Source organism: Talpa occidentalis, unplaced genomic scaffold, assembly GCF_014898055.3.
Source record: "Talpa occidentalis isolate TD23 unplaced genomic scaffold, MPIMG_talOcc4v2.1 talOcc4.11, whole genome shotgun sequence".
Classification (NCBI taxonomy): domain Eukaryota; kingdom Metazoa; phylum Chordata; class Mammalia; order Eulipotyphla; family Talpidae; genus Talpa; species Talpa occidentalis.
In genome coordinates, this window is record NW_023601104.1 from 60,594,745 (window position 1) to 60,616,141 (window position 21,397).

At 42.8% G+C, this 21,397-nt stretch overlaps 2 protein-coding genes across 4 annotated transcripts; one reads left to right on the forward strand and one right to left on the reverse strand.

Annotated features, from left to right (window-relative positions):
- Window positions 1-480: 480 nt before the first annotated feature.
- Window positions 481-2,420, reverse strand: RPS29 (ribosomal protein S29). Its single transcript, XM_037503277.2, has 3 exons — window positions 2,303-2,420; window positions 1,982-2,081; window positions 481-608 (listed from the first exon to the last, which is right to left on the reverse strand). Exons 1-3 carry the CDS (start codon window positions 2,362-2,364, stop codon window positions 600-602), a joined length of 171 nt encoding a protein of 56 aa, XP_037359174.1. The 5' UTR covers window positions 2,365-2,420; the 3' UTR covers window positions 481-599.
- Window positions 2,421-9,947: 7,527 nt separating this feature from the next.
- LRR1 (leucine rich repeat protein 1) lies at window positions 9,948-21,340 on the forward strand. 3 transcript variants are annotated; one of them, XM_037503278.2, is made up of 4 exons: window positions 9,948-10,195; window positions 12,515-12,613; window positions 15,238-15,959; window positions 17,615-21,340. In XM_037503278.2, the coding sequence occupies exons 1-4, from the start codon at window positions 9,983-9,985 to the stop codon at window positions 17,853-17,855; spliced, it is 1,275 nt and encodes a 424-aa protein (XP_037359175.1). In that variant the 5' UTR covers window positions 9,948-9,982; the 3' UTR covers window positions 17,856-21,340. The 3 variants fall into 3 exon arrangements, with proteins under 3 accessions (XP_037359175.1, XP_037359176.1, XP_037359177.1); XM_037503279.2 differs by lacking the exon at window positions 12,515-12,613; XM_037503280.2 differs by lacking the exon at window positions 15,238-15,959 and having other exon boundaries at window positions 17,615-17,812.
- Window positions 21,341-21,397: the final 57 nt, after the last annotated feature.

Below are 21,397 nucleotides of genomic sequence, written 5' to 3' on the forward strand. Positions count from 1 at the left end.
CATTTTTAAATTTCTAAAGTGTTTAAAGTAAAAAGTGTCTAACCCACAGGTAATCATGTCTCACTGGACCCCAAATGCTACAAATTTACTTTTCATTGTATATATTCACTGCTCCCTTCCACACAAATATTTGAGAAACTTACAACTGTTTTTCTGTCATGTGCCCCAAAAAGCAAAGACTGCCCCACCTATGGACAAATGGCCAGAGCAGGTTTTAGTGACAAAATCTTTTTTCCTCATAATCGTTTTCAACAGTTTTACTTCCACTGCCCCAGTTCAATATAAGCCAATGATTCATGAGACAGCTGGTCTCAGGCTATGATAGCTGATCCTACCATATAGCAGATCATTTATGTATACTCCTTTTTGAAATACAGAACAAAAACTGACATTTACCAGAGTTCAGCATGAATACTACTGAAGAAAAATATATTTTAAAAAATTAATCCATTGAGAATACATTTTAAAAAGATTTCTATAATCAATTGATTACACCACTCACATTACAACACTCATAATTGAAGTATTTTATTTTATGTACAAAAAACTAGTTTCTGCTTTACGGTAGATTTCTCCACAGCCAATTCAAGGAAGATCATTTAGTCCAACTGAAAAAGCAAAGATAGAATATATATTAGTTCAATGTGCTGTAAAAGGTACTTTATTCTCACAAAATGCTGGCCCATTAGTAAACAGGTTTAAAGCAGGAACTTGATCCTCCCATACTAGCAATATCTAAAAACTGCTCTAAAACCCCAACAATTAGACTATACATTTTAATACTGTCACTTCCCACAAAAAATCTTATCTAAAAAATCACTATATGTGATGATCTTCACCAAAAGCTCAGAATGGCTATTAAATAGGTAACTAATTACACAATATTTTGGTACTCAGCATGTCAGATACTATTGTAAAGGCCACTCATAAAATAACTCATTTAACCTTACACTTGATGGCTTTGGTCTGGAGTGGGGGTGGAGTCCGCAAAGCCTGCACGGAATTAGCTCATGACATCCTCTCCCCCTAACAACACAAGTAAGGAATGGGCTTCCATCCATCCTGTGATGTGCTACTGCAGTCCCACTGTGTTATCTGACTTTCCTCATCCTAACACCAAACATGAACTTTAAGTATTTGGTGGAAGATAAAAGTCTAAGCTTACAATATTTTTCCTTGGACAGAGATCAAACACTTAACAACTTTTAGCCCCTATAAAACATTACAAGGGCATCTTCTGACATGCAGGTTCCACTCAATCAAAATAATTATGCATCAGAGAGCCAATTAATTCTATCTCAAAGTGCCATAAGGAATTCGTTTTCACGTTTTAAAAAAACAAAAAACTCCAGCATTTAAGTGACTTTAGGGGCCTACAAAGCTTCATTTACAGATTTTTGCAACAAACCTAACATTTTTTACAGGCAAAAGGAGAGCTTCAATGACTTGAAAAATCAGTACTATTATTGTAACAGGGTGGTCCCCAGGAAAGGGGGAAGTTCCAGGTTCCCTGGGTGGGGCAGGGAACCTGGAACTTCCCCCTTTCCTGGGGACCACCCTGTTACATTACTGGTGGAATTCTAACTGAACCCTAAAGTTATCTGGCCCCAAAGCTAAAGCTCGTTTCAGCATATATTGCTTATTTCAGGGTAGTGGTCAACACATGTATTTGATTAGGAAATAGCCAGGAAAAATTAAATCTAACCTTTTATTTTAGTGGTTTCTGTAAAGCAGATCAGTTTATCCAAAATAAAACTAAAACTTGCAGAGCTGGGTAAAAGGGGTTAGAAAGGCTTTTCTTTTCAAGGTCTTCACCCATCCCGAGTCTTATTGTTATAGGACAGGGAGGGGGACCACCCTGTTACATTATATTACCCGCGTCGCCCCTAACAAGAGCCAGCAGTAGGGAAGGGTGCACGAGCAGTCCCGCCCTCACACTCAGGAGGCCCCTCTCACAGCAGCAAGGGCGCGGCGCCCGTACCTTGATGAAGCCTATGTCCTTGGCGTACTGACGGAAACACTGGCGGCACATGTTGAGCCCATATTTCCGGATCAGGCCGTGTCGGTTTGAGCAGACGCGGCTGTAAGGAGACAAGGCGTTGCGGAAAGTCAAGGATTTCGCATTCGGGAGCCACCACCCACACCGCCCGCCTCAGACTACCCGAGGCCTGTAATGGCGGCAGCCACCGCTCCGCCTCGGCCTGCCCCACGCGTCGCCGCCCGCCGGCTCCCCTCTGCATTAGATTTCGAACAGCTTCACGCCCCGGCGCAACTCAGCCCTGCGACACATTCTGTTTCTCACCAAGAGCGAGAACCCTGGCCGAATTTTCTCGGGTGACTCCAGTAGAGCTGCTGGTGACCCATCTTACTTTCTCGGAAGCAACGAGACAAAAAGGAAAGAACCCCCCACGCATGCGCTCTTCAACTCTTTGGGAACAAGTTTACCCAGAATGCAATGATGACAGACGACGCCTGCGCAGTGTGGCTATACTGGTTCGCGACCTCGCCTGAAGGTTTGGAAACGCCCTGGGGCGGCACAGTTGATGACGTCACCACGGCGCAGCCTCTAGTATGATTCTGTGCAGCTCGACTCACGCCGGGCGCAGTGGCGCGCGCCTGTAATCCCAGGCTACATGGGAGGCTGAGGCAGGAGGATCGCTTGATCGGCAGTTCTGGGCCACAGCCGGCCACAGTGCGCTGCACCCAGGTGCCCGCACGTTCACCTCCTCAGACGTGGTGACCTCTTCGGGCGCGGGGGTACCACACACAGTTGTTCGGAGCACGGAGAAGAGGCTCCTCAGGCGTTCTGGAAAAGAACCGCATTCGTTGCCGTCTGGTGAGACCCGGTCTCCTTTTGCACCCCTCAAAGAAACAAATAATATTAACAACTCCACCTTCTTTCCCAGTCTTCTTTTACCCCGCAAAGAAACAAATGATATTACAACTCCATGTTCTTTTAATTAAAAATGTACACTTGAAAACAGAACTTTTTCTTAACTCAGCAGTGACCTCTACTGGAAGAATGTTACAAAATAACAAACCCGACTGTAATAATTACGAGCCAACGGTAGGAGTCTCTCTTTTGATAAACAGAATACATTTTCAAAGTTTTTTTTCAATTGATTACGCACCTCCAACCACTATACCTACACCGTTCCAGAAAAATAATGCAAGGTTCTGACCCTTAGTGTGCTTGATATTTAAATTTCGTTGGTTGAATTTAAAATGAGAAACGATATATAAGTGCAATATGTGCTGCTTTGATTAGATGGCATGGTGAGGAAACAACTAGCGAAAGCCAAAGGCAGTCTAATCTGAGCGATGGCTTAAAGTTCACGTGGTCATTTATAATGACTCTAGGTAAACCTAAAACTATACTTACTTCGAAAATCAAATCATTAAGCTAGACCTATAAAATACAAAACTTTGTGCGATAATCCCAGAAATTTTTACTCATGATCTCATTTTGCAAGTGAAATATAACACTTCTTCAAACTGTAACAGCCTAAAAGAAACTGAGCTGGTAGGATGAGTTGGCCCAAGTTCTCTTTGAATAGGTGGACAAAATCATGGACTAGAGTCCAAACAATTTGGCCCACTGCACTGGCCACACGTGCCATGCTAGACAAAAAGCACTAGATCTGACTAAAGGTTATCTCACAATTTTCTGGACAGAGACAGCTGAGAACTCACACTGCAAAGTTGCAATGTGACCCATGTTGGGCATAGCCCAACCCAGAATAAGCTATGCAGCTGCTCTCCTCCTCCCCTCCCCTATAAATATCTCCTCTAATTCCCTCATGAAGTCAAGTTAATTCTCCTTTCCTGCACTGGTTCCCTCTTGCATAAGTCTAATACAACCTTGCTTAGTTCAACTATTCCTAGTGCTCACTGGTGAATTCTTTCCCTAGAGGCAAAGGATCCACTGTTTTTGGGTCAGGGCCTCTAACAAGACTGTCATTTCAGTATTTGAATGGTGTATCCCTTCCCATCATTAAACCAGGCACTTTGTTACATGATAAAGGAAGGAGGTGAAGCTGAAATTTAAAAACCAAATATGGCAAGGTTCCTGCCCTCAAAAAACTTGCAAATGTAGTGAGGGAAACAGGATGATTTCAGACCCCTGCCTTCTAGTTTCAACTTTTCAGATTCTATATTCTATAAACAACTAAGTGAATAGAACTGTTCTGTATTCAATGATGAATGTATTCATGAAGTACTGAAGAAGCAAAGTATAAATTCATGCCATCTTCAGTTACATTTGAGGGACCTTTGAGGTAGACATTGAACACTGTTATTTCTGTAGGCAAGACTTGATGAAAGGAAAGGTCAATTGAGAGAAAAAAGCTTGAGCCCACAAAATGGAGTTGAAAAGACTTGGGTAAGGCGAACAACCTTTTGCAACTACAGTGGAGGATGCACAAAAGATCTAGTGGTTAATAAGACTGAAATTGTATTTTATTTTAAAGCTTTACTGTAGAGGGGGGCCAGTGTTGTTTCTCCCATTTTCCTGGAATTTGTATCTTTTTTTTTTTTAAGTAATGCTGCATCGTAACATTACACAATTTACACGTGTCCATTACAAATCAACCTTTGTATATGATATAAGAATTGCCTGTCTCAGTTCCCCTTCACCAAAGAACAGAGTTTTGAGGAGAGGAAAGTAATTTCATTTGTTGACAAATGAGGAGCATAGCAGGCTAGAGTCTGAAAGACTACTGTCGCGCTTACTAGCATTGGAGGGGCCTTTAACTAGTTATAAGGGCATGAAAGAGGGGAGTGGTTTTCTAGTAAGGTAGTCCCCAGGAAAAGGGGAGGTTCCAGCTTCCCTGCCCCACCCAAAGGAGGGTGGAGCTGAGCAGGTACAGAAGAAACTGGAGAGGAGAGTGGAGAGCCAGAAGACTGGGGAAGGAAGGAAGCAGGAATAAGAGCCAGGAGATCTGGAAGAGGCACCTAGAACAAGGAGACATGTGAAGAAGCTGCACTTGCTTCTTGGTCTTGGACTGGGTGAAACAGATGTGGGTGAGAGACCCAGGGGGAGGTGACAATGACAGCTTTTATCTTGATTTTGCTCTTTTCTTCCCAGACTTGTCTGGCTGTTTCTGACCCTTTCCCATGGGTCCCTGACGGAAGGTGCTTTAGACTTGTGGCAGGTTTTCCGGCCTTTCTTTGTGCCAATCCTGCTTGGGTGGACTTTTATCCATGAGGGGATGGGTAACCTTGGGTGCTTGATTTGGAAACTATATTCTTTGTCTTTTCTGTATTACACACTAATTGTATTCAAGTTCCTTTCCATTAAAGGTCTACATGTTTTATCTTAATACAGGGGATGTGAGAACCTATTTAGAGCAGGCAGGTTTGGGGGTTCAGGGGTACCCCTCTCCCTGCCCAGTAATAGGTTAGGGTCACTGTGACTATTCTTATAAGCATCTGCTGAATTGGTTGATATCAGCTTGTTTTCCTCACTGCACGGTGGTCAGCAGTTCTTTCGTTTTCTTTGTAAGGTTCTGTCCATGACTTTGTTTTGAAGTTTCTTTGCAGTAAGACCCTTTGTCCTCAGAATGTAAGGAAAAAGCAAGATGTTAGCCAAACATATAAATTGAGGTTTGTTAAACTTAGAGAGTGTCTTTTTCACAGGCAGGAGAGATATTGCTGTATCATATATATATATATATATATATATATATATATACCATTTAAAGTCCAAATTTTTCCGTTACACTTGACCCACCTTTTACCCTATTGATCCACGTCACTCATTTGATCTTAGTCTTCTTAAAAATAGAAAAAGACTCAAAAAGGGAGTCCTTCTTGCTAGGCCCCCACCTATATTTAATACCTTATAGTTTCAGTTTCAGTTTTAATACCTAATTACAGTTTCAGCCTCTCCCAAAAGTAGAATCTTTTTTTTTAAAAAAAGATTTATTTATTTATGTATACTAGAGCTGGGGTACAGACCAGAGATGCAGGAGGGTGAGAGAATTCACCAGAGACAGAGCGGGAGCAGACAACAGGCAGACAGAGGGAAAACACTGCTGAGGGGAGCAGCAGGCGAGTCAAGAGAGGTCTGCTGCACCATGTGGGTTGCTCCCAGGCTGGGAATGGAATTTGTGCTGCAGTGGCTGCAGATTGCTTCATAGTGCTCAGACTTAACCCCTTGCGCCACCAGGGAGGCCCTAAAACTTATTTTTTTATTTTTAGGTCATTTGTTTGGTTCTTTATGTGCCACTGCTGACTGAAATAAAAGTCCGAATGATAGTTAAACAAAGAGTTTATTAGGGAAAAAAAAACCAGTTTATTTAGATAAAGTGAACATTCCAACCCAGGAAGCAATCTGACAAATTTTACTCTGTAAGAACTGTTTTGATCATGACAAATTTGAGCTTATTTTATATAACTTGATACAGAGTAGCATACATGCAGAAGAAAATGAATTTGACCTCAAAAATCTAATTATTCCTCACTGGGCTTTCTGGTTTTCACCATAGGTTTAGATTTTTTTATTTCCTAAGCTCTCTTGACCTAAAGAAATGCCAATGCTATCTATGTGCAGAAGAAGGCAAACGCTGGAGTTTAATCACTTTCCTGCTGTCTAAGGAATGCACTGTGGAGACACAAAGGCAAGGTATCCATTCCTCAAATTTTTTTTATCATGCTCCTCCGTCATTACTTCCTGGTGAGTCCCTCCAGAAAGGTTGGTTTACCCAAAGTCACCAAATTCTTGACTGCTTCCCAGAACAGGACAGAGCCTGTTCTGACTTAAAGCTGATGCAAATGGTTTTGGTCTCTTGCCTGCTAGACCTGAGAAGGAGAGGAATTGAGGGGGATGGTTCCCAGGATGTTCCAAATATCTTCATGCCACATATAAGTGAAGTCATATCATGTTTGTCTTTTTCCATTTTACTCATTTTGTTGGAGGGAAAGGATGTCATGAATGAACTCCACAAACACAGGTTTTATGGACTCCACTCCCACCCCAGACCAAAGAGATCCAAGGCACCAAGGACTACAAATCTCATCATGTCATCACCACTGAAGGGAGAATTGCTGGGAACTGAGGGTGGAGTTAAGCAGCCAGGCTTGGTATATAACCAGACATGCAGGCCCCAGGGGAGGGGATGCTTGTTTTGTTTTTTTTCCCCACAGGCGATTGGGGTCCCAGCTCAGTAGAACTGGCAGGATGCATTTACCAATCTCTTTCTCTCTCCTATCTCTCTCTCTCTCTCTCTCTCTCTCTCTCACACACACACACACACACACACACACACACACACACACACCCCTTCTCCCTGAGTTTATTCCTCTCTTCATTTCCCCTTTTTGTAAATAAACTCTTTATTAACCTTTTTTGTGTGTGCCTGCAGTTGAGTCTCATTATAAGTCCCTTTTAAGCGTGCGGGTGAGGACCCATATTCAAGCCAACCCATTTCACATTGGGGTTGCCCTATAACAATTTTACTAACCATACTTCCTTCTATCCATGTTGTTGCAAATGGCAGAATTCCATCATACACACACACACACACACAGACACACACACACACAGAGACAGAGCCAAGAAGTATTCCATTTCACACCTTCTTTATCCAGTTATCTGTCCATGGGCACTTAGGTTGTTTCCAACTCTTAGTTATTATAAATGTTTCCATTAAGGGTGGCTAGATCAGTCATGATACATAGTTTCCAAAATTCATATGCCTCTCAAGAGTTAATCTAACATTTGCCCACTTATCTTCTCAGACCTTTCCTAGCTGGTATCCATATCACCATAATTTTTAATAGATTACAATGATTCTAGATCTATTCCATAAATAGTACCAAGATTCTCATATATAATTCAGTCTTTTTTTTTATTTTAAACATTTTTTTTTAAATGTCACACTCACATTTTTTAGTTTCTTTTTTTTTGGTAGAGGCATGTTTTTTATTTATTTGTTTGTTTGTTTGTTTGTTTTTTGTTTATACATGCACTGGGTTTTATTTATTTATGCATAGAAGAACTGGGGTGTAGGCCAGAAGTATGGGAGGTGAGAGGATTCACCAGAGACAGAGTGGAGAGCAGAACAGGAGGATCTATTGAAATACACTGTTGAGGGGAGCAGTGGGTGTGACAGGACAGGTCTCTGTGCCATGTGGGTTAGCTCCCTGCCAGAGATAGAACTCATGCTGCAGTGGCTGTGATAGCTTGATAGCCCTGTGACTGTAACCTGTGCACCACCAGGGGGGCCCCAGTGGTCAGTCTTCTATAGTAAAAAAAAGACAATATTGACCAAGGAAACTTATGGCAGTAGGTGTCTGGACCTAAGTCAGATTCATTTATCCTTGTGCTTACCAGTCCATTAAAAACAATGAGTCCAGTTCCTCTTTGTCCTGGGACCCTTCCTGTCTCATTTACCCTGAGCAATCTTTCATCCTGCTTATTTCTTAAGTAGGTAAAGGAACTACAGTCTCATTCTCCTGTAGCTACTTCCACCACAATGGGTATATCCCCTACCGACAGGTGTGGAGTGAAAAGCTATCTCAGCCTAAGAGAAAGACAGAGACAGAGAAAAGACAGAGACAGAGGTTCAGGTCTCTGAGTTTGGGGAAAGGCTGAAACACCTGTAATATTATCATTATTTTACCTGCAGTTATTGAATGCTTGACACCGAGTTTGAACAAACAATACATCATTAGGAGGATAAGAATAACATCAAGACCTCCCTTGTTTGGAGACCCAAGATCATCATTTTGTAAACCAGTCCCATGGATTTGACATCCCTTGAATTCTACACCCTTTTGGAGACAAAGAGGACTAAATAATTTAAGAAGCAAGTACCAAAGTCAAAGGACAGAATGAGTCCATTCATCTATCCAAACCATTTAGAAAAGACTATTTATAATAGGAGTCCAAGGCCAGGATTCAGTTTCTTTTAGGTGTCCTACCTCTGCGTAATCACTTCTTTCTGTGTTTTCAGTTTCCAGGAGGCTTTGGAGCTCAGTTCAACGTTATTACTGGTCTGTAAACGCAAGGTTCAAATAAAAAAAAGTTAGATAAGTTATTTTCTTTTTGTTTCCACTAAGATCTGAGAGCACTTCTAACTATTTGGCCTCCATACACCAGGGTAAGATGAAGGAGGAGCCCAGAGCACACAATTTAAGGAGACAAGACAATGACCCTAAGAATGACAGCCACTTTCAAAGGTGCCTCCCGAGTCTCCCTGGCCCCACGCGGCCGTCTTTAACAAATGGAACGAGTTCCTTCCAGGGGCACATGGGGGTCTTTCCAAGTCTCGCATGCAGCTGAATCAGTCGCTCCGTGAGCCCATTAGCGGTTGCAAAGAGAAAATTGTTCAACAGGAATTGCCAAGTCAAATTGTTAGGGGGAAAGGATGTCCTAAAGCTAGGCAACCCGTTTTATATCGGGGTTGCTCCGTAACAAAGTCACGCCGGATCGGGCTCCAGTCCCGCGCGGTAGGTGCTGCCATCGGAGCGCGCGGAGCCACCAAAACAAAACCCCGTCGCTTCAGCGCCGGGAAACGCCGCGCCCGGGCTGGCGTCAGGGAAATGGTCGGTTCCAAATGCCGACGCTACGTTCAGGGAAAAGACTCCCCCTGTGAGACAGGGGCACCCGCCCTTCGTCGGGAAACTCGGCCCCGACGCGAGCCGGGCGCGCGGGGGTCCACGTCGAAACGGGACTGCGGGGCTAACGCGGACCCCAGCGCCGTCGCGCCCCCGCCGATCGCCTGTTCCCGGGCGGCCGGCGACGCGCCCCGCCGCCCGGCAGCCACAGAGGGGCTCGGTCCCGCAGGGGAGCACAGCCCCGCCCGGCCCCCGGGCCCGCAGCGCCTCGCGCTGAGAAAGGGGGGTGGGGGGGCCGCCGAGCGCGCAGGCGGGTCCGCGGACAGCCCGCGCCAGGACCCCGCGGCGCGGCGGGAGGCGGGAAGCGGGAAGCCGGGAGATTCCAAGGCGGGCGGGGCCGCCGGCCCCTGGTTCTGGCGCCATGAAGCTGCACTGCGAGGTCGAGGTGGTCAGTCGGCACTTGCCGTGCTTGGGCCTGAGGAACCGGGGTAAGGGCGTCCGGGCCGTGCTGAGCGTCTGCCAGCAGACGCCCGACAGTCGGGCGCGGGCCCGGGCGGGGGGCGAGCGGGGCGGCCCGCGCCCCGCCTGCCTGCTCATCGCCACCCTGAAGGACAGGCGCGGGACCAGCTATGAGGTGAGTGCAGCCGAGTAGGCTGGTGCGGGCTCAGCGGGCGCTTTTCCCCCCGAGCCCAGAGGTAAACGGTCCCCCAGCCGCCCGGGGCCCCGCCGCTCCCGAAATTGGGTGCATGTTGACGGTTCCTGAACGCCCGGCCCCTAAGTCACATCACCACCCCGGCCCCGGTTCCTGATTGCCGTCCCCAAAGCCTCTCTCTGTTGCCTTGCTTAGTACTGCTTTTCTTTGAAGTCTGTAACTAGCTGTCCCCTAACACATCTGCAGCACCAGTAGTCAGTTGCTGGGAGGAATATTAACCAAAAACTTAATCGCTAGTTGAAGACTTATTGTGTGCAGGGTGTAGTGCTAGATACTGTGGGACGTGAACTTGATTTGGTCACTCTCCTGAGACTAGAAAGGGAGAAACTCCTTTCACTCTAAGATGGGCTGTGATGAATACTACAATCAGTTTAGAAGCAAAGTAGTATAGTATCAAAAATGAGATGAAAAAAAAAAAATGAGATTAGTTGTGATTACTCAAGCTTGAGAAAGTTTTCTGGAAGAGGTGGTGCCTCAAATTTGATCGTTTTTTTTTTAAAAACGATTTATTTATTTATGCATACAAGAACTGGGGTACAGGCCAGAGGTGGGGGGGGCGGGCGGTGAGAGGACTCACCAGAGACAGAGTGGGGGTAGAACAGGTGTATTGACTGAAATACACTGCTGAGGGGAGCAGTGGGCGAGTCAGGAGAGGTCGGCTGTGCCATGTGGGCAGCTCCCTGGCCAGCTCGAACTCGTGGTGCAGTGGCTGTGGATAGCTCCATAGGTCGTGTCTTAACCCCTTGCCCCACCAGGGAGGCCCCAGAAGTTTGATAGTTCTAAGTAAACGTTTGTTAGATCGTGGTGGTGTTAGTCCTGGATCTTGAAGATAAGTATTAGTATAAAGCATGGAAGTACCTTAGGGATCTTTCTTAAGGTCAGATAGCCATCCTCCATCTGACTGACCTCCAAATCTGTATTCTTAGCCAGATCTCTCCCTTAACTTCTGGGTTGAATCTGCTGGAAATCTTCACTTGGATGTGTTGCCGCGTTTCAAACTCCAAATATCTGAAAAAACATTTTCCTTGTCACCCTAAACTGGCTTTTCTGGCAGTCTTCTGCAGCTCATTAGGTTGAGCAGCTCATAGCGTTCTGCCTCATCAAGAAAACTTAAAGCCTTTGCCTCCTCAAATCTAATACATTATTGAATCCTTTCAGTTCTACCTCCTGGATATCTTCACATTTTCATACCACCTTCCATCCCAGCTGTAATCTGGACCACCACTATCGCTTGCCTGGCTAGTCTCTTCAAGGATCTCTACCTCTACCCCTCTACCTTTGTCTTTACTCCATCTGGTTCTCCTTTCCCCAAATGTTTTCCTCTCTCCCAAAGTTTGTTCTTTACACAGGGGTAAAAGGATCTTGTCAAAATGTAGATCTAACCATGTTCCCAGCTTAAAGTGTATTTCATTGTTCTTAGGATAAAATCCAGGTTTTTAAAAATGGTTTACAAAAATCTTTCACCATCTAATCTCTACTTACTTCTGACTTCCCCCAGGACCTTCGAGCCATACTGAATTTATTTCAGTTCCTTACAGCTGCTAAGCTCTCTCTTGCTGTGAGGCTTTGCATACCTTGTCCCTCTCTATCCCCTTTCTTTCCTCATTATCTTCACTGTTACCTAATCCTTCAGCTCTCACCTTAAAGATCTCCTTCATACCCTCAAATTAGATAAGACTCCTTTGCAACATAAGGTCTTACAGCAGCCTATAATTCCCTTGTCTTCATATTCACTATGCTTTTGATTACTTCTTTAATAATTGTCTTTCATCAGATTGGCAATTTTAGAAATGTAATTACCCTGCCATTCTTATTCACTGCTGTTGTCTAAAGGCTCCTATCATAGTAACTGGTATATAGTTGTTTCTCAATTTAGTTGTTGAATATCAGTCTTCAAAGTTTTTCTGATATTTAATATATCAGTGACTGTTCTAGCTCTGGGGATACAATAGTGAACCAAGGAGACAGGATTCCTGCTTTTATGGAGTTTACAACTGGGAAGCGTGCCTACCCCAGATTAATAGACTGAAGTTAAAAAGGCAAGTAACTTTTTTCTCCAAACACTGGTGAGGAGGAAAGAGTTACTAGACAGAGAGGGTAATAATATCAAAACACCCAGTTTTAAAGACTATAAGCCAAACCAAAGCCTGGCTAGCTTGCTGGCACATTGTAATAAGTATTGTTTAGTAATAATGTTTGGTTTGTCCTTTCTTCCCCCCCCCCCCCATGAACTTTAAACAGCTGAAGGAGAACATCGAGCAGTTCTTCACCAAATTTATGGATGAGGGGAAAGCTACTGTTCGGTTAAAGAAACCTCCTGTGGATATCTGTTTAAGTAAGGTATGGTATGAAATTAACGGTTAGGGTGTACTTTGACTGTACTTTCTTTAGAGAAAAGACTATTTGAGCATCCTGATATCCCACAGAGCCTGAGGGATGGATGCTTGCCAGTGTTTGAAGCAGTGATGCTTCATGCTTGTATGGCTTCCAAAAGGGCAGTCACCCCTATTTAGGTGCTCAGAGTGGAAAGAAAAACTGGCTTTGCGTCTGTGCCCAAGATGGAATCTTAGATTGCTCACAGACTAAACCTGTATAAGGCAAGTGGTACAGATCTACATTTGATCAGCTAAATCACAGGTTACAAATCTAAGTTTGTTTGTATTTCCTTTTATTTCCTTTGCTGTAAGTATCAAGTTTCCAAAAATATCTTTATCATCAATATCATGAAATATATCACTGATGTTTTCTTCTATATATTTTATTTTTTCTGGTCTTATATGTAGATCTTTAATCCATTTGGGATTTATTTGGGTGCATGGAGTTAGAAAGTGATTTAGCTTCTTTTTTTTTTTTTTTAAAGATTTATTTATTTATTTATACAAGCACTGGGTACAGTCAGAAGCACGGGAGGGTGAGAGAATTCACCAGAGCCAGAGCGGGGAGCAGAGCAGGCAGAAGGACCGAAGTACACTGCTGAGGGGAGCAGCGGGCGGCAGGAGAGGTCTGCGCGCCATGTGGGACCCTCTTCTGGTGGCCGGGGAGCAGCCGGGGATCGAACTGGCACTGCAGAGGCTGCGGGCAGCTTCGCAACCCAGCGCTCAACTGCTGCGCCACCGGGGAGGCCCTAGCTTCATTCTTTTTTAAAATATCATCTTCTAGTTTTATTAGCACCATTTATTTAAGAGGCTCTCCTTTCCCCACTATATTGTCATGGCTGCTTTATCACAAACTGAGTATTGATATGTATGGGGATTTATTTCTGGGCCATCAATTCTGTTCCATTGATCCTTGTGTCTGTTTTTATACCAGTACCATATTATTTTTAGTACTGTTGCTTTATAGTATAGTTTGAAGTCATTTAATGTGATGCCTCCTTTTCTCTCCTTTTTTCTTACTCAGAATTGGCCTTGCTATTCAAGTTCTTTTATGGTTGCAGACTTACCAATTAAAAAACAAGATAGACAAGTTTCTGGAAAGACAGGCTAAATACATTACTTCCGCCTTCTTGCTGTGTCTTTTGACCTTTATTTTCACTGATTCATTCAAAACACTGCACTAGGGGCACAGCTTCTTTGTCAGTGCTGTTGCCATTACTTCTGAGCCTTTCTGAACACTTAGAATTTGATACTGAAGCCCTTTATTTTTTTCTTAGTAAAACTTTGCTTTTTTGGTATCTGTGACCAGTGTACTACCCTGGTTGACCTTTGGTTTACTCAGTCACTCCTTTGTCACTTATTTCCCCCCAGAATTAAAGCCCTCTCCTCTCCCTGTTCTCTGCCATTCCACAATTCATTCCTGCTTGTGTATAACTTTGCAGGCCAGAACTCTCTACTAAATCTACTTCTCCACACCTAGATCCCGACTTTCCTTGTTTTACTTTATTGTGTATACTGCTGCCAAAAGAATTTTTAACTCTTGTCATGAAATTCTTCAGTGACTTCTCATAGCCTTATCATCCCATCCTCCTTACCTTGACATGGAGCTCATCTATAATCTACCCCTATACCGTATTTTTCAATCCTTTACAAAACTCCCATATTCCAACCAAATGGAATCACATACTTAGTTTACCAAACTTGCTAAAAGTTCACTAGTCCTCCTCCACATGTAAATTTTGAGACTTCTAATGTGTCCTACAAATATTAGGATTTTTATTGATAACTTATCAGTAATTATTATTAGTAACAGTTATAACCACATTATTAGTGATTTCTCTGACCAGCTGGAAGCAATCTCTTGCTTTGGATGTTTTCTAGTACTTTGTTGCTTTTTGACCAAACCAGTGCTTCTCACAATTTCTAGATTTGTGAATGGCATTCCAGGGCATTTTGCAGTGCACAGCATTTTTCAGCTTATCTCAGAGATTGGAGATTTGAATCAGTTCATCTTAAATCCAAATCTTAAGAGGAATTTTTTTCATGCTTTCCGATTTTATCTTAATATCTTATGATTCATCCTTTGAACAGTTTTATTTAGAATGTGTCTCTTGACATGGTTTGCATTTTTTTTAAAGCTTTATTTATGTATATAAGAACTAGGGTACAGGCCAGAGGTGCAGGGGCAGGGGTGAAAGGATTCACCAGAGCCAGAGTGGGGAGCAGAACAGGCAGACTGACTGAAATACACTGCTGAGGGGAGCAGTGGGTAAGACAGGAGAGGTCTGCTGTGCCACGTGGGTACCTCCCTGGCCTGCCAGAGATCGAATTCATACTGCAGAGGCTGCGGATTGCTTCGTAGTGTGGTGCTTAACCCCTTGTGCCACCAGGGAGACCACAAACTTTTTTAGTTTTTTTGTATCTATATTGAAATTTAGTCAAAATAGAATACTGAAAACTTATTTTTATGGCCATTTTCAATAAATGATTGTATCATTTGCATATATAAATCTATAGAATTTGTGGGATGAATTAGCATGCATGTGTTATCTAAAGTAGAATTTATAGTTGTACAACTTATTTTTCCAGGCCAATTCCAGCAGTTTAAAGGGTTTCCTTTCAGCCTTGCAACTGGCTCATAAAGGCTCTGATGTTGAGGCACGACTTTCAATCCCCACGCCCGTGAAGACTTCAGAATTTGATAAATTTAAAACTAAAATGGCTATCACATCCAAAAAGGACTATCCTCTAAGCAAGAACTTCCCATATTCTTTGGAACATCTTCAGGCTTCTTATTGTAAACTTGTTCGAGTTGATATGCGTATTCTTTGCTTAAAAAATCTTAGGAAATTAGACTTGAGTCACAACCATATAAAAAAGCTTCCAGCTACAATTGGAGACCTCATCCATCTTCAAGTACTTAACCTGAATGACAATCACTTGGAGTCATTTAGTGTAGCATTGTGTCAATCTACACTCCAGAAGTCACTTCAAAGTTTGGATCTCAGCAAGAATAAAATCAAGGCACTCCCTGTGCAGTTTTGCCAGCTTCGAGAACTTACAGATTTAAAACTTGATGATAATGAATTGATAAGATTTCCTTTCAAAATAGGACAACTGACAAACTTGCGTCTTTTGTCAGCAGCGCGAAATAAGCTTCCATTTTTGCCTAGTGAGTTTAAAAATTTATCCCTTGAGTACTTGGATCTTTTTGGAAATACTTTTGAACAACCAAAATTCCTTCCAGTTATAAAGCTGCAATTGCCACTAACTTTGTTGGAGTCTTCAGCACGAACCATATTATATCATAGGTAAGACTTTAATGGTCATAAAAAGTGGTAACTTTAATAGCATGGTGTGGTATTCTTGTCATCCTCGGTGTCATACTCTCAAACATAGCTTATGATGCTGTACACAAGTGACCCCTTATGACAGTGGCATTCTTGCTACACCTTACCTCTGCCTGAATGCTTTTCTTCTAAAAAGTCTCAGGCCCTTTTATTCTATTCTCTGTGCAAGTGGCACCCCAGAAAAGGCCTTACCTGATCATCTTATCTAAAATTTTATCCCCCCATCCCTTTACATTGTTTGATTTATTTTTTGTAGGATTGTTACCTGGCATTATTTATTTTTTAACATTTGTTTTTCCAAAGCTCTCACATTCTTTTTATTTTTTTTAAAGATTTATTTATTTATACAAGAACTGGGGTATAGGCCAGAGGCGCGGGAGGGTGAGAGAATTCACCAGAGACAGAGCCTGGAGCAGAACAGCCAGACAGACTGAAAACACTGCTGAGGGGAGCAGTGGGCCAGACAGGAGAGGTCTGCTGCGCCATGTGGGTATCTCCCTGGCCAGCCAGGAATTGAACCTGCGCCACAGAGGCTGCAGACAGCTTCACAGCGCTGCTCTCAACCCACTGTGCCACCGGGGAGGGCCCCCCCCCTTTTTAAAAAGATTTATTTATGCATACAAGTACTGGGGTACAGGCTAGAGATGCGGAGGGTGAGAGGATTCACCAGAGACAGAGTGGGGACCAGAACAACAGACAGAGCTACTGAAATACACTGCTGAGGGGAGCAGCGGGCAGACAGGAGAGGTCTGCCTGCTATGTGGATTAGGTCCCTGGCTGGGGATTGAACTTGTGCTTTAGTGTCTGGTGATAGCTTGATAGTGCTGAGACTTTAACACCTGTGCCACCAGAAGCTCTAAACTCTAATTTTTTAAGTAGGTTTTATTGTTGAAAGAGATCTGAGCACATATTGTGTACCAGCATAGACTAGGGGCTACAGAAACAACAAAGACAAGACGTTGTGGGAGATAGTGACTGGGGCCTGGTTATATTTGGGGTAGAGGGGAGGGATGGAACTACACATTTAAATGATATTACAGGGCCTCCCTCGTGGTGCAGCAGGTTGAATGCAGCGCTGTGACGCCGTCTGCAGCCTCTGCAGTACGGCCAGGGAGGCCAGGGAGATACCCACATAGTGTGGCAGACCTCTCCTGTCTCGCCCGCTGCTCCCCTCAGCAGTGTATTTCAGTCAGTCTGCCTGTTCTGTTCCCCGCACTGGCCCTGGTGAATCCTTTCACCCTCCCACACCTCTGGCCTGTACCCCAGCTCTTGTATAAATAAATAAAATCTTAAAAAATAAATAAATAAAATATATATAGTTGCCATACAATATAACTTCGGGAAAGATAACTTCCATTCTATTCAAATTATGCTATAAAGTAGCAGTGCTAAAAAATACTTTGAGGAATGGTATAGCTCCTCTTAGGTTTACAATATAACATGCTCTTATAGTATACTTCCCCCATTTTTACTAGTTGGAAAGGTAAGCAATATACTGTCATTTAATTAATGAAGGAATTTTTCCCCGTGGTTATAATTTAGTGTAAAATAATGCATGTCCTCTTATATGAATCTAGTAATGTAAAAAAAAAAATTTAAACCTTTTTTTCCAATAGGTTACCGTATGGCTCACATGTCATACCTTTCCATCTTTGCCAAGATTTGGATACTGCAAAAACCTGTGTTTGTGGAAGATTCTGTCTAAACAGTTTTATTCAAGGGACTACCACCATGAATCTACACTCTGTTGCTCACACTGTGGTCTTAGTAGATAATATGGATGGTACTGAAGCACCTGTTACCTCTTACTTCTGTTCTCTAGCCTGTTATGTAAATTCTTCTGATATGTTGAAGTAAATAAGTGATAGCACAAAAAGAAATTCCATTTAGTTATAGATCATTTTTGGATTCAGTGATGGTTTAACAATGTCAATTTGGAAAAAAGGGAAGAATGTGTTCTTTTAACATCAATTATTTGACTGTAAAATCTTTACTTGATTAAATCCTAATTAATTTTGTTGTGGAGTTAACTTTTTATGAGTTTATTGCACATATGTTGTTTTCAGAATGGGGTGAGATTATGTTAATGTTAAACAGATACTGACCCCAATCATTGTAATCAGAATTTTCTTACCAACTTGCACTTCAGCTAGAGAAATTGAGATTGTGTGTACGGGAAAATATACCTTGGAGAGCAAATATGGACTAAATTGTAGTGAATACTTGCTTAATATGTACATGTTTTAAACAAACTGCTAAGATACATCGTTATGAAGAATTTTATATTCAGCAAGCAGGAAGGAGTTACTTTGGAAGACTTCAGCTTTCATAAATTTTATGTTAATCACATTATCTTTACTGTGATTTCTAAATTATTTAATTCTTAGTGTTGGGAATAAGCCTCTAGGGATTTTTATGTGTTATGCTCTTTTTATGTTTATTTTTGCCACTTAGTATTTTTTTTTTTTTTTAAATTTAAAAACTGCTGGCAATACACCAGCTATAGGATGGTGAGAATTTGAAGTAGACCAGAAGGAATAGAAAAGGAACTAACTTGAAAAAATTGTTAAAAGTGGAATCTGAACCCTTCCATTCTGATTATTCTCATTACTCTTGAGATCAGCCTTTACTCTGTCATTGCAATACTCTCATAACTGGTTTCTGGGAACAAAGGAGAGGAAAGTCAATTAACTGGAAAAAACCCTCTCCACTATTAACTATTTTGAGCTTGTAAGCAGGGGTGGGGATTTGAATTAAGACTATTTCTTATAACTTAGATAACTACTACTTTCTTTTGTCTTTCTAAAATGTTTGGTGCATATTATTTTTTAAGATTTATTTATGCATACAAGAACTGGGGTACAGGCCAGAGGTGTATGGGGTGAGAGGATTCATCTAAGATGGAGTGGGGAACAGAACAGGCAGATCCACTGAAATACACTGCTGAGGGGAGCAGCAGTTGAGTCAGGAGAGGTCTGTTGCGCCATTTGGGTTAGCTCCCTAGCCAGGGGATAGAACTCGTGCTGCAGTGGCTGTGGATAACTTCATAGTGCTGAGTGAGACCTAACCCCTAAGCCACTAGGGAGGCCCATTTTTTGAAAATTTTAATTTGCCTGACTAAGCATAGTTTTAAATGTTGAGTATTTTTATTAAAATTTTATTCAATATATGAGCTCAAAAAGTTTTTTCCCAGAGTGGATCCTCTAAGAGATGAGAGAGTGGTCCAGAGTAGTATTTCTTTAGGTAACTAATGTTCAGTTAAATTCTTCCTACGAAATAATTCTATATTCTAATTTTTCACTTAAAATAATGCCAACATGCCTTAAATCTTACTTTTTAGAACATCTTAAATTTTGAATCCTTCCTTTAGTTACCTAGACCACTTAGTGATTAAGAACCTGTAGAAAATAATTGCCGCAAGCGAATGCCAGACCAGGTGATGTGTCAATTTTCCAGAGTCCTGCTTTTGGCCTACACTGCTTGGGGTATCTGCTGACAGCTGATGTAATCAATCACGGCAGATTTTAGTCCACAGGTTGTTTTTCCCCATTTTCTTTATATATTCAATTCTCAGTTGTTGTTTTTTTTTTTTTTTAAATCATCCTTACTGTTCAGCTAGATCAACCCGAAAAGAGGTGCTGGGGCTGAGGGTCAGTCACCAGTGCTAGGAAGGGCTGGATAACTTGGTCACTTTTGGTTCCTGGCTTCCAGTTTTCAGCAAACAGAACTGCCCCTTTTCATTGGTGTTTGGATGACATATCTTTGTTTCAAATGTGATCTGGGGTGGTTTAAATAGGTACTCTGCTGGAAAGTTGATTTCAATTCTGAAGACTCTTTTATATGGAGGGTTGTCAAACAGTAATACCTTGCCAAGTCAATGAATTAGCTTTAACCTGGATGTTGTGCAAATTTTTCGTTGTACATTTGCAGATTTCCTCAAGCTTCTGCCTCCTACCGCCTGCCATTTTGGATCGGGTGCTGCTCGCCTTAAATTTAAAAGCTGCCTACTTTATCCAAGGTTTTTTTGTTTTGTTTTGTTTTGTTTTAAAGATTTATTTATTATGCATACAAGAACTGGGCCAGAAATGCAGGGGATGAGAGGATTCACCAGAGACAGAGTGGGGAGCAGAACAGGCAGATTGACTTAAATACACTGCTGAGGGGAGCAGCTGGCAAGCCAGGAGAAGTCTGCTGCACAATGTGGGTTGCTCCCTGGCTGGAGATCGAACTCATGCTGCAGAGGCTGCGGATTGCTTCATAGTGCGGTGCTTAACCCCTTGCGCCACCAGGGAGGCCCTGTCCAAGGTTTTATATATAGTTTAATCCTCATAAATCATCCTCAGGGGGAGGTGCCATGAACTGAGATCAGGGAGTTTTAGCCCAGGTTTTGTCTGCTTTGTAAAGGTAGTTCACTTGGTTTTTAAAGATTTATTTATTTATACATACAAGAACTGTGGTGTACGCCAGAGTTGTGGGGGGTGAGAGGATTCACAAAAGACAGAGTGGGAAACAGAACAGGAAGATCAACTGAAATACACTGCTGAGGGGAGCAGCGGGCAAACCAGGAGAGGTCAGCTGCGCCATGTGGGTAGCTCCCTGGCTGGAGATCGAACTTGTGCTGCAGTGGCTGCAGTGCGCTTCATAGGTTGCATCTTAACCCCTTACGCCACCAGGGAGGGCCTCACTTGGTTTTTAAAAACTGAGAGTTCTCTTAGGGCTATTTAGATTCTTCAATTACTGAGGAATTGCCCATGATTATTAAAAATCCACTACATTAAAATGTGTTTAAAGGGCCTCCCCTGGTGGCGCAGGCGGTTGAGTGCAGCATTGTGAAGCTGTCTGCGGCCTCTGCAGCGCTGGTTTGATCCCAGCCAGCCGGCGAGGGTGCCTCACGGTGTGGCAGACCTCTCCTGTAGCGCCCACTGCTCCCTTCAGCAGTGTATTTCGTCAGTCTGCCTGTTCTGTTCCCCACTGTCTCTGGTGAATCCTCTCACCCTCCCACGCATCCGGTCTGTACCCCAGTTCTTGTATAAATAAATCTTTAAAAAAAATAAAATGTGTTTAAGAAGTGATTACCTTTATTTTATTTTTTTTTTTTTTGTGGGACCCTTGCCGGCGGCCGGGGAATGAACCGGCGCTGCAGAGGCTGGGGCAGCCTCACAGCCCAGCGCCTTGCAGCCCAGCGCTCAACTGCTGCGCCACGAGGGGAGGCCCCACCTGTGACACATTTGAAAGTTAACTTGTGCACATCTGATTCTTACATGTTATTATAGTAAAACCTTTTCATCAAAAATGTAGATTAGTCTATGTTGGAATAACTATAAACCAAATTACTCCTATACCCTAGCCCTTTTTGTGTTCTTCCTCTACTCATTTACAAGCCATCCCCAGTAAATCTT

Coding starts and splice junctions, on each gene's coding strand:
- LRR1 (XM_037503278.2), top strand. CDS start 9,983: ATGAAGCTGCACTGCGAGGTCGAGGTGGTCAGTCGGCACTTGCCGTGC. Junction 12,614..15,237: donor TGGATATCTGTTTAAGTAAG/GTATGGTATGAA, acceptor TTATTTTTCCAG/GCCAATTCCAGCAGTTTAAA. Junction 15,960..17,614: donor CGAACCATATTATATCATAG/GTAAGACTTTAA, acceptor TTTTTCCAATAG/GTTACCGTATGGCTCACATG.
- RPS29 (XM_037503277.2), bottom strand. CDS start 2,364: ATGGGTCACCAGCAGCTCTACTGGAGTCACCCGAGAAAATTCGGCCAG. Junction 2,082..2,302: donor GGCCAGGGTTCTCGCTCTTG/GTGAGAAACAGA, acceptor GTCTCCTTACAG/CCGCGTCTGCTCAAACCGAC.